We start from the raw sequence: 12,434 nt of genomic DNA, 5'->3' as shown, positions 1-12,434 counted from the left end.
ATCTTTGCTTCATCTATGGTTTTGAGAAACCTTTCCAATTTTTAAAACCCAAATATCTCTAATGAAGTAAAGTATGAAGAAGAATGCTTAGTTCTTGACTCAATGAAGATTCTATTAATAGGACTGAGGTTAAAAAATATTTTTTTGTTCAATAATTTTATTGAATTAACGATTTAATCTATGACCTTTCATATCTAATAATTTAGTCCCTTAATTTAAAATGTAATAATTTAGTTTCTACCGTGAAAAATCTCATCAAAATTAAGTATTGATTTTTTATTATCTAAAAATTTAGATTTTGTAGTTTATAAACACATTTGGTATCTCAATTTTATGAAATTATTAATGAAAATATCGCTAAAATGTCAATGCGCGTTGATATTTCTTGAAAATTTCAACCAAAAAAAAAAATTAGAAATAATCATTTCGGCTTTTAATATATATATGGGTCCTCTCTCTCAACCAGTTTCTATTTCTAAAATCACTCCATTCTCTAAGACAGCCCCTCCCCTCCTCCTTCCTTTCTTCTTCCTATCAAGCTTTCAAGGGGCTCAGCTCATACAAGACTAAGAGCAAACTTTGGCTTCAACTTATCGGGATTGAGTTGGGCAAAAAAGCTTCCTCCCATCTATCATGAAACTTTTTGGCTAATATTTCAAAACCACCTTCTAAAATTCAAAACAAAAACAAAAGAAAGATAATTTACAAGCCACTCCCAAAATAAAATATTAAAAACAAAATCATAATCCAATGAAAAAAGTTCCTGTGGAAGACTCAACAAAAACAAATAACCATAAAAAGTCCAGATATTATTGGAAATTTAAGCTGAGACAAAGACAGGGTTTCAGAAACTAACACAAAGAAGGGATTTGTTCACCCAAATAAGGATGGGATTTTTTTTTTTTTTTTTCAAGTCAACTTGTGAATAGTTTCCATGTCAGCAGCTTCCTTGAGAGTTCCCTTCTCCACATGATCCCACCATTTGAACAGAAAATTGTCCACAACAAGCCTGAACCATGGTGATAGCTTCAGCCCTTCTTCTCCGGCATCTGCTTTTCTCAGCAGCTCCTTCAACTCCTCCTTGTTCACGTACTTCACATCCGCCACCTCGTCTGGGTTCGGGTTCACATTCACATCTCGCACAATGAACAACAGATAATCCACTGCACAAAAAAGAAGACGATATGTATCAATTTACCACTAAATCCAAAAGGACAAAAAATGAGACATCACCACCGAACCCAAAATCTTAAGCATATGGGTTACAATAAATCTAATCGGTGATTACTAGAACAGATGTAACTTGATGTTAACTAATAAACAAATGAGTTAGAGAGAGTACATTCGTGCTCGCCCCATTTGCCATCAGAGGGGGCCTTGTATAGCATACGACCGAGGGGGGTGAACTGGTCGACTGGGACATCTTCGGCAGGAATACCGAGTTCGTCCAAAAGCTTCCTCTGTGCAGCATTCCTTGCACCTGGTTGATTATTGAATAAGGGAAGAAGAAGATTCATATCAGAAGGTTCACAAATGGAGTAGGCAGATTCTGAGAGCTGTTATGGATATACCAAGGGCATTCTCTTCAATTAGTTCAGATTCTCTATACAATGGGTGGCTGCAGCAAGTGTTCGTCCACACAAGCGGAAACGTCACCTTTGTCGCAGATCGTTGCTTCAGAGATAATACAGAATTAAGCATGTTAACAAAACTTTAGATAAGACAAATTAAACAAAAACACCATGATGAACAAGAAAGCTTGAAAACCATCTGCAACATGAAAACAGTTGTTCTAATCTGTCAAAGACGTCGTAAAAAGAAAAATATATAGACTATAACAAACTTCAAAATTCTTTCCATAGAACCGTAGTAAGTTTGAATAAAAAAAAAATTGGTAGATATAGGCAAAGATGGTCAATCTAGATCATCACCAAGCAAATATCATACAAACAATGAGCTTCTGTGAATCGGTACCCAGCCTAAATAACATACCTGAAGAAGCAATTCATATTTGGAGTTGAATAAAAAGACGCTAAAAGCTCGATGCAGCCAGTTTTTGGATTCGATATTTTCCATCAAGTGACCTGCAAATCATAAGAACAAATTTAAATACTCCATGCGTTAGCAATCTATCCCAGACTCAAAACCGTGGAAGGAAACACGAGTTCTAAACTAAAACCATACCAAATAGCAATGTCGTAAAACTTTGCATAAGTAATCAAGACCAAGAAAGATTTGACTTACAATTATACTTTGATTCATGACCAACAACACGATCATTCTCGTCAACTAAAATGCACCTGTCCAGCAATTGGAGATCGAAGGCGAATGTGAGTCACAAACAACAGAGGAAGCACGATTTAACTTAAAGGTTTCTAATAGAAATGAAGGCATCAACAGAAAATTCTTCAAGGAAAAAAAATAATAATGAACACCCCAACCAAAAATATCAAACTTGAGCAAATGAGTACACAAGATATTTTAGGGCAATAGTAATTGTAATCCAGTGAACCCAAGGCTTAATGATCGAGAGAGAGAACCCAAAAGAATGGTAGAGCTTCGCTCACGATCAACGAAAAGTTGAAAACTATGAGCACTAAAAATCACATAAAAATGAGAGGAAGAAGAAAAAAAAATGATGGTGATCAAATTCATCCAAACAGAAACATACAATGCTGAAAATATATTCCATAGTCAACTTTATCATAGCTTTCAGAAACAGAGAACAAGATCTAAAACTTAAATTCCTGCAATTCATTTCTTCCATTGTTGCAGATTAAGAGGTCTCAACTGAATCAAATTAAAATCAAGTGCACATACAAGAAGAAATTAGATAATAATCAAATTAAAATCAAGTGCACATACAAGAAGAAATTAGATAATTAAATCTACAAGGGTTGTTTAGAAGACCACTAAATTGAGCTTATTTGCAATAATTAACATCAAACACCTTCAAAAGTCTTAGACATGACCACTGTTCGAAGTCAAACATCACATTGTATAAATTGACAAGAACGGCTCCTAATTCAGCCACAGATGTTAATAATTCCAAAAGAAACAAAGTTTAACATCAAATCATCAGGAATCTCAAATGAAACTCAATTCAACTGGTTTGAAACACCTCAACAACAACTTTTCCTTCCCTTTTCTTGGAAATGAGGCTTAGATTCAACTCCTTCGCCATTCAAATAATGCTTCCACCAACAAACAGAGAAGAGAACAAGAAAATCAAAGCAGAGGGAAGAAAAAGAAAAGGAACAGTCAACAATAGAATTACTGGATTAGGTAAAAATTAAAGTCAAAAGCAACAAAAATGAAAACCATAAAGTCTGGACTCTGGGACATGGTAATTATTGAAATTCAGACATTTTATTGTAAAAATTGACGAGAATGCCTCCTAATTCAGCAATAAAATCATCAAGAATCCCAAATAAAACCCAATTCAACTGGTTGGAACACCTGATGAACAACTTTCCGTTGTCTTCCAGGAAACAGAAGGCCCAGATTTCAGTCCTTCCCTCCCAGATAGCGTAAAAAAATCGAAGTCAAAAGAAGCAACAATGCACAAAAACCGTTAAAAAAACGAAGAAATGAAACGGAAGACAACATCAGAATCACTATCACAAGAGAGAGGGTCAGTCAGAACTCAGAAGACCATTAAATTGAGTTAGTTCGTAATATTCGACAGCAAACAGTACACCTCTAGAACTCTCAGATACAATCATTACTCAAATTCAAGCATCGTGTTACACAAATTGACGAGTAGAGTTCCTAATAGCGCCACGGACATTCAAATTAAGCATATCAATTCATCAGAAAACCAAATCGAAAACCAAATCGAAACCCAAATCTACTGCCTCCCCAATACAAACACTGCTTTCAAGTTCCACCAGAAAAGAAAAAGAAACACGAAACAAGAAAGTCAGAGCAGAGGCAAGGAAGAACGGGTCAATCAACAACAGAATCACGCAAAAAGTGGAAGTCAAAAGCAGAAATGAAACAAAAGACACCATTAGAATCAGAATCAGAGAGAGAGAGAGGGAGGAGAAGACGCACTCGTCCTCGAACATGAGGCGCTTCTGGACGGCGTCCATTCCAGAATCAGGAGCGTCTCCCATGGTGGCGCCGAGGGGAAGACAAGGGAAGCGAGGAGGAGAGCGCAGAAGCCGGGAAGTGGAGAATGAGGAGAGAGAGATGAAGCAGTATTTAAGAAGTGGAAAGAAATCAGGCGTCCGCCATTGTCGAGTAGAGTGACAAGCGCTTGATTCGATGCCATAACTGGAAGTTTGCGCGCGTGTTTTACACGACAGTGTGAATGAGACTCTTTCTTCATATGGAGCGGACACAAAACGTTTACCTTCTCAAACTTTTTTTTTTTTTTTACTTTATTTAAACAAATAGTACAAGCAAACTCAACAAAAATTTTGAAAAAATTAAATTATAAATTTAGTAGCTAAAAACAGTGTTCAAAATGTCGATGTCGAAGAAAATGTCGAGGTCCCGATTTTATGGACATGTCGATGTCGATGGATATTTCGAGAAAAATAATGGAAATTGTGGAAATTGATGGAAATTTTTTTTAATTAGCAAATAAAACTTGAATTGTAGCTTAATTAACATGATCACTTTTAATCATTAATTGTAAGAATATGACAATTTTAGTTATGAAAATGTCAATGTCGATGTCGATGGAAATATCGAAAAAAGATTTTTTCCTTTAATGAAGATTGATGCATTGTAAACTTTTGACTACTTCTTTAGTGTTTTTCATAATAGGATTCATTTGTAAATGAGATAATTACCGACTTGGTTTCCAAACACATTTCTAAATTCTAATTAACTCGTACCTGTTTACTTTTTACCTACTTCTCTTTTCAAATTTGAATTTACCCATTTTTCAAAGATATTTTCAAATCAATCATCAATCCAACTTTCCAATCAAATTTACACAATTTTCAAACACCTCAACCTCGTGATTGTGTCATTTTTCCAAATTATCTACCAATAGGATCCATATGTACTTCATATTCTACTCATTTGAGCAACTACCTTCAAAACTTTCAGTCTATGATGGCCAGGGAAAACTATTGTAATTTATATCAAAGTTATCAAGATAGTGCACTAGATCCTCCAAGATCATCTTTTTGGTATTAATTAAGTTACCTATTCTACTTTATGTTTCACCACTATTTGTATATAATAATATTTTATTTTTTAAAAATTCTAAGATTATTTCAATCTTTATATATGTCAACATTTCACATATATTGTTCAATTGTATAAGTAAGGACTAGATTGGATTAGAAATTATCTATAAAGCAAATTCCAAATCTTATTAGTTATACTTTATACAGTATTAAAATTCGAATGTTTCATTGAACAGACTAAGATTACGATCATCGAGATTGTGAGAAATTATAGACTGTAGTGGCATAGTAAGAAGAGGATGAAAATAAAATAACCTTAAAGAAGAAGAGGAAAAAAAAAAGACATGTCGACATGTCTCTCAACATTTTAAACCCCGGCTAAAAATAAAATTTTTAGAATTGTGTACTGATTTAGTTATATAAATTTTAAAGGCAATTGTGTTTCTAAACTTCCATTTTTGTCTAATGAAGTATTTACTCTTAACATCGAGATATGTTAATTGAATTAACGAATAATGATTTCACTTAACGTGACAATGTCGGTGAGTATGCTAGTTTGACAAATTAAAGGAAAGTAAACTAAAAAGATTTTGTTTCAAATTGATTTCATCCACCTCCTCTTCTAATTTTTAATTTTTTTAACTCTACCTACCATTACTTTATCTAACTAGTCTACTCTCTTGTGGTTAAAATTTTAATTTATAGGTCGAGTCAATGGATCATATTAATACTTAAGTAAATATGTTAACGACAAAAATTTATTATAAATTTATAACCAAACTTGAAGGTGAGAGGCATAATTGAACTTTTTTAAAATTTAAAAAGTAAACCAACAGCTATCATGTTTGTTTATGCGTAAAACAGAATAAGGTTTGACCTGGTAAAGATATGATAGGTGGAATAGCTAACGTGCCAAGTTAAAGAATGACCTACACAAGACAGGCAAACACTTTGACGTTCAAGTCAGTATAAGCTCAGACTTAATAAGGAGTTCAAGATAGAATTCGATGTCTGATGCAATAGTTCTAGCTGTTGAAGAATCTTTGAAGTTTTTGGCTTTGAGCTTGTTGAAGATCTTCGACTTGTTGATGAAGTTTTTTGGCTTGTTGAAGCTCTTCGACTATGGAGCTTGATGTAGTTCTTCAGCTTGTAGTTTGATGAAGTTCTTCGGCTTGTGCTTAATAAAGCTCTTCAGCTATGCAACCTGATGAAGTTCTTCTGTTTGTATCTTTGATGAAGTTATCTGCCTTGAAGCTTGCGGAAGAGTTTTTTAAGACTTTAGTTTTGAGCTTATTGAAGATCTTTGGCTTATTGACGACAAAGAGAAGATTTAATTCTTGAAGTCTCGTAATCTTTGATTCTTCGAGTCTTCAAATCTTCACAGAGTCTTTTGTGTTTTATGAGTCTTTTAAATTCTTCCTTCTGTATGCTCGTAGAAGATTATGAATCATCTTAGCTTTAAATTCAATCTCCACATGGGCTAATGTTATCGGACGGTCATAAGAAAGATACATGTCATAATTTAATTTGTCGATTTCAAAATTAATTTGTGGACACATGTATATTTGTGATTGGTCCCAAATATAATTTTCTCATATATTTAAATTAATGACGTCACACTTTATAATATTGGTTATATATATTTTAATTTCGGTTACCATTTCTGTTTTGGTTATTTGACTTTGTAAGCAGTTACTTTCTGTTATTTTCTATTGTATTTGTTATAAATACTTGTTAAGCCCTGTTGAATTAGTTAGAAGTTTAGAATGTGTGGACTTAGTTAGAAGTTGTTTTAAAAATTGTTTATGTTGTTTGTTTAAATTTAGCAAATAAATATTGAATTAGTTAGAAGTTTAGAATGTGTGGACTTAGTTAGAAGTTGTTTTAAAAATTGTTTAGGTTGTTTGTTTAAATTTAGCAAATAAATATCTGTTTTTGTTAGGGAAGTTAGAAGGTTATTCCTAGATTTTGTTTCCTCTTATAACCTATGTATAGTGTCTTTATTCCTCATCTTGGATCATCAATTTGGGAAATAAATAATTTATTTATTCTCTCTCTACTCGTGTATGTCTCTCTTGTGTCTCTATCCTTAATTTATATGGTATCAGAGCTAGGTTTAGATTGACACCATAATGTTTAAAACAACCAGGATGACTAATGTGCGTAAGGATGAGAATTGTGAAGTATCGAATAAGACCTCAATTTCTCTCCTTGCAAGTACGTTCACGATACCTCACATTTCTCTCTCTCTGAAAACACTTCGCTCCAAGTTACCTCTCAAAAACTCAATGGGAAAAATTTTCTGCAATGGTCTCGATCGACCCTCCTAGTTATCCACGACTAAAGCGTACTGGGCACATCAACGACACGATAGCAAAACCATATGAAGCCGACCCTTATTTTTTCGTATGGGATGCTCAAAACTGGTCATGGCATTAAAGAATCATTCCTCCTCTATTGAACGATGAAGAATCTCTCGAATGCACTCACTAAGGATTTTTTTTCTGATAACTCGGCTCAGTTGTTCGAATTACGCAACAAGGCACGCTCCCTACGACAAGATGAATCCAATGTCACCTAATACTACAACTCATTACGTCGGTTGTGGGCTGAATTTGATATATGTCTCAATCTTTTAGGGGTAAACTCGATGGATGTTGAACGCTTCTGAAAACATGTCGAGAAAGAATGAATCTATGATTTTCTTGTAGGTCTTTGTCTGGAATTAGATGATGTGCACGACTGCTTACTTGCCTCAAAACCATCCCAACTATCCACGAAATCTTCGCAACTGGGAGTCAAGCCGCAAACGTGTGATGATGGGTGATACACATGCAAGACCTACGTCTTTCTCGTTGGAATCATTAGCTCTGGCAGTGTGAGGCCTACCACCACCTCCATCCCAGTCTACTCATCGAAACAACCTATGGTGTGATTACTATAAGCGCACAAACCATATAAAAGATCGGTGTTGGGAACTCCATGGTCGTCCCAATGAAAGCCAACCACAAATACTCCACCTTCTCGAACCAGCTCCTCTAGCTATTAGGTGGGCCCTAGTGTGTCAAACTCCCATGATTTGACCACCTCTCTCCCTCCATTTTCAAAGGCACAACTTGAACAGCTTTATTATGTTTTAACGTTGCCAGTTGAGTCACTCTTTTGTCAAGTTTCATGGCACAACGAGGTATTTTTAGTGCAACTTTAACAAGTCAGCATCATACCGATCAGTGGATCTTAGATTCGGGTGCGACTATTCATGTGACCATTTTTCATGATATGTTTACCATGTACTCACCGAACCTGATTCAGACACATGTCAAGCTTGCAGATGAGTCATTGGTAATTATTCAGGGCTTTGGTTCTATTGTTCTTAGCCCGAATATTACATTGCACTCAATGCTCCATGTACCTAAATTATGTTGCAATCTAGTTTCTATTCAAAAGTTGACTCATGATTTAAAGTGTCAGGCCCTGTGTTCAATAACTCTAAGTGTTTGTTTCAGGACTTGATAACAGGAACGACGACTGACATTGATGATGGCTTTGAAGGGATCTACTACTTCAGAGAACCAAGTCTAAGAAATAAACAAGTTCTCAAAGTTGGTGATGAGTCAACTTCTAGAGAACAACAAATTCTACTTTTACATCGCCGTTTAGGGCACCCGAGTTTTCAGTATGTTAAACATTTGTATCCTTCTCTTTTTCCATAGAGACGATCCTTTTACTTGAAGCGTGTCAACTTGCAAAACACTCTCGTACATCTTATCTCGCTGTTGAGTATATACCATCCACTCCATTCACAATGATTCATAGTGATTTATGGGAGTAATCTCGTATCAAAACTATGTCTGGTAAACGTTGGTTCCTTACCTTCACTGATGACCATATTAGAGTTTGTTGGGTCTATTTACTTAAAGAAAAATCATAAGTTGAATCAATCTTTCAACAGTTTCATTCCCTCATTCATAATCAATTCAATACGAGAATCAAAATTCTTCGCACAGATAAAGGGACAGAATATTTTAATCAAACATTGGCTATTTTGTGGTCCGGTCTTATACAAACTCATTGTATAGGATACCCCCACTCGCATGTCTCCACACGAACGACCTGGATCGAGTCGTTTGTAACCTTTACAGAGTGGGTCGTATCCATAGTGTTGCCAGGATAAGGTACCCAGCCTTATCCATATACTATAAACCCTTTAGGTTATTCACGGGACATTATCCACTTGTATATCAGGGTATATCAAATATATACCTCGTATATCAGGGGTATATCAAATATATACACAGTATATCAAATATATACCCAGTACATATACTGTCCTGGTTACACTAAAATAACCTCGGATGTTTAGTTTATTGGATTTTGGACAATGCAATGCTATGAATTCAACAACAAATTTATTGAATAAAACTTTATTGAATATACATTTGTTTTTACACAAAATACAAACTACGAGTTTACGGCAACACACCCAACAAACTCCCACTTGAACTAAACTCGAGTGGGGTGTACATTATCTTAAAGCAAAGGGAAAATACAATAAACTAGGGCATACACTATACCCATTACATTTCTCCCACTTGCCCTAGACTAATCGTACAAAGCTCGTAGACCTAGACTTTCTAGATGGCCCTCAAACACTTTAGTCGTGATTGCCTTCGTAAAAAGATCAGCAATATTGTGCTCCGAAGCAATCTTTGTGACGATCACATCTCCTTGTTGCACTATCTCCCGTATAAGGTGGTACTTTCTTTCGATGTGTTTGCCTCTCTTGTGGCTTCGAGGTTCTTTAGAATTTGCCGCAGCACCACTGTTATCACAATAAAGTGTGATGGGCAAGTTCATGTTTGGAACGACTTCCAAATCTGTCAAGAACTTTCTAAGCTAAACTGCCTCTTTTGCTGCTTCACAAGCTGCAACGTACTCAGCCTCCATGGTGGAGTCAGCGATGCATCCTTGTTTGATGCTTCGCCAAACTACCACTCCTCCGTTAAGAGTGAATACTAACCCCGACGTGGATTTCCTTGAATCCTTGTCTGTTTGGAAGTCAGAGTCAGTGTATCCTGTAAGGATCAAATCCTTAGCACCATACACGAGCTTGTAGTCCTTCGTTCTCCTAAGATACTTGAGGATTCCCTTAACAGCAGTCTAGTGATCATATCCTGGGTTGGATTGGTACCTACTGACCATCCCTACCGCATAGCAAATGTCAGGCCTCGTGCACAGCATAGCGTACATCAGCCTGCCCACTGCTGAAGCATAGGGTATACATCTCATATCCTCAACTTATTGAGGTGTCTTAGGACATTGTTCCTTAGACAGATGAATTCCATGCCTAAAGGGTAATAAACCTTTCTTGGAATTCTGCATCGAATATCGAACAAGCATCTTGTCGATATAAGTTGCTTGAGACAGGGCTAACGTTCTGTTCTTGCGATCCCTTAGAATTTGGATGCAAGAACATACTGAGCTTCTCCCAAATCTTTCATTTGGAACTCAGTCGCTAGCCACTTCTTTATGTCAGTGAGGTATCCTACATCATTCCCAATGAGTAGGATATCATCCACGTACAACACTAAGAAGGCTACAGTGTTGTTGACGACTTTCTTGTATACACAAGGCTCATCAACGTTTTGGTCAAAACCATAAGATTTGATCGCAGTATCAAACCTTATGTTCCAAGATCGAGATGCTTGTTTCAGTCCATATATGGACCATTTAAGCTTGCAAACCTTTTGCTCTTGACCTTGATCTATGAACCCTTCGGGTTGAGACATACAAAAACTTTCTTCAAGATTGCCATTCAGAAAAGCAGTCTTAACGTCCATTTGCCATATCTCATAGTCATAATATGTGGCAATGGACAAAAGTATTCTAATGGACTTAAGTATAGCTACAGGGGAGAAGGTTTCTTCATAGTCCACCCCTTCCTTTTGTGTGTAGCCTTTTGCCACAAGTCTCGCCTTAAAAGTCTATACTTTTCCTTAGGCGTCTAGTTTTCCCTTATAGATCCATTTGCATCCTATAGGTTTTACCCCGTCAGGTTGATTTACAAATTCCCAAACGGAATTGAAGTACATCGACTCCATTTCCAGGTCCATTGCTTTGACCCATTTGTCCTTGTCAGTATCTTCCATTGCCTTTTTGTAGGTCAATGGATCCTCGACGCCGTCATCAGGTATGACAACTTGGGTTTCAGTTAAACCCACGTAGCGATCAGGTTGTGACACAATTCTCCCACTACGTCGAGGCACCCTCAACACTTGAGGTGGATGTGACTGACGTGATGTATTGGCTTCATCAACAACTTTTGTTGTAGTGCCAGTTTGATCAACAACTCTTGTTGACGTGTTTGTAGCCTTTTCAGAAATCTCATTAATCACTACCTTACTTCGTGATTTATGATCTCGAACATGGTCTTCTTCCAAGAAAGTAGTATTTGTCGATACAAACACTCTGTTTTCTTGAGGATCGAAGAATAGATCACCTCTCATCTCTTTAGGTAACCTACGAATAGGCATACTTTTGAACGAGGTTCCAGTTTCTTTGGGTTAGTCATGAGCACGTGTGCCGGGCATCCCCAAATGCACAAGTGACGTAAACTAGCTTTACGACCCTTCCATAACTCAAAGGGTGTTTCAGAAACACTTTTTGATAGAACTACGTTCAAAATATAAACCGCAATCTCCACTGCATAACCCCAAAACGAGTTAGGCAACTGAGCATAGCTCATCATTGATCGAACCATGTCCAACAGGGTTCTGTTTCTCCTTTCTGATACACCGTTTTGTTGCGGTGTACCAGGAGCTGAGAGTTGGGACGTCATTCCATGTTTTATCATATAGTCCTGGAATCTCAAGTCCATATACTCTCCACCCCGATCTGATCCAAGTATTTTAATTGTTTTACCTAGTTGATTTCAACTTCTGTCTTGTACTCCTTGAACTTTTCAAGGGCTTCAGACTTATGTTGCATTAGGTATAAATAACCATACCTTGAATAATCATTTATAAAAGAGATGAAGTATTCATACCCTTCTCGAGCCTTAACATTCATCAGACCACAAAGGTCTGAATGTATAAGTTCTAAGGGCTCTTTGGCTCGATAACCTTTTCCAGTAAAACGTCTTTTAGTCATCTTGCCTTCAAGACAAGACTCACATGGTGATAAAGAATCGTCTTTTAACTCACTTAGAATGTCATTCTTAACCAACCTCCCAATCCTATTGAGATTAATGTGACCTAATCTTAAGTGCCAAAGATAGGTATTTTCTTT

The 12,434-nt window shown here is 36.3% G+C and overlaps 1 protein-coding gene across 1 annotated transcript; it reads right to left on the bottom strand.

Annotated features, from left to right (window-relative positions):
- Positions 1-788: 788 nt before the first annotated feature.
- Positions 789-4,246, bottom strand: LOC111018284 (isopentenyl-diphosphate Delta-isomerase 1, chloroplastic). Its single transcript, XM_022294313.2, has 6 exons — positions 4,057-4,246; positions 2,245-2,300; positions 1,993-2,084; positions 1,572-1,674; positions 1,343-1,480; positions 789-1,163 (listed from the first exon to the last, which is right to left on the bottom strand). Exons 1-6 carry the CDS (start codon positions 4,116-4,118, stop codon positions 910-912), a joined length of 705 nt encoding a protein of 234 aa, XP_022150005.1. The 5' UTR covers positions 4,119-4,246; the 3' UTR covers positions 789-909.
- Positions 4,247-12,434: the final 8,188 nt, after the last annotated feature.

The sequence above is a fragment of the Momordica charantia genome, assembly GCF_013281855.1.
Source record: "Momordica charantia cultivar OHB3-1 chromosome 6 unlocalized genomic scaffold, Mcharantia_2.0 BLBB01000006.1, whole genome shotgun sequence".
NCBI classification, from domain to species: domain Eukaryota; kingdom Viridiplantae; phylum Streptophyta; class Magnoliopsida; order Cucurbitales; family Cucurbitaceae; genus Momordica; species Momordica charantia.
Note: the sequence above shows the minus strand (reverse complement) of the source record. Positions and strands in the feature narration are given on the sequence as shown.

What these genes read in the sequence shown, in the direction of transcription:
- LOC111018284 (XM_022294313.2), bottom strand. Translation starts at nt 4,118, where the DNA reads ATGGGAGACGCTCCTGATTCTGGAATGGACGCCGTCCAGAAGCGCCTC. An exon ending in CGCCTCATGTTCGAGGACGA is followed by an intron (nt 2,301 to 4,056) that starts GTGCGTCTTCTC and finishes ATTGCTGGACAG; the next exon opens with GTGCATTTTAGTTGACGAGA. An exon ending in AATATGAATTGCTTCTTCAG is followed by an intron (nt 1,675 to 1,992) that starts GTATGTTATTTA and finishes TTATCTCTGAAG; the next exon opens with CAACGATCTGCGACAAAGGT.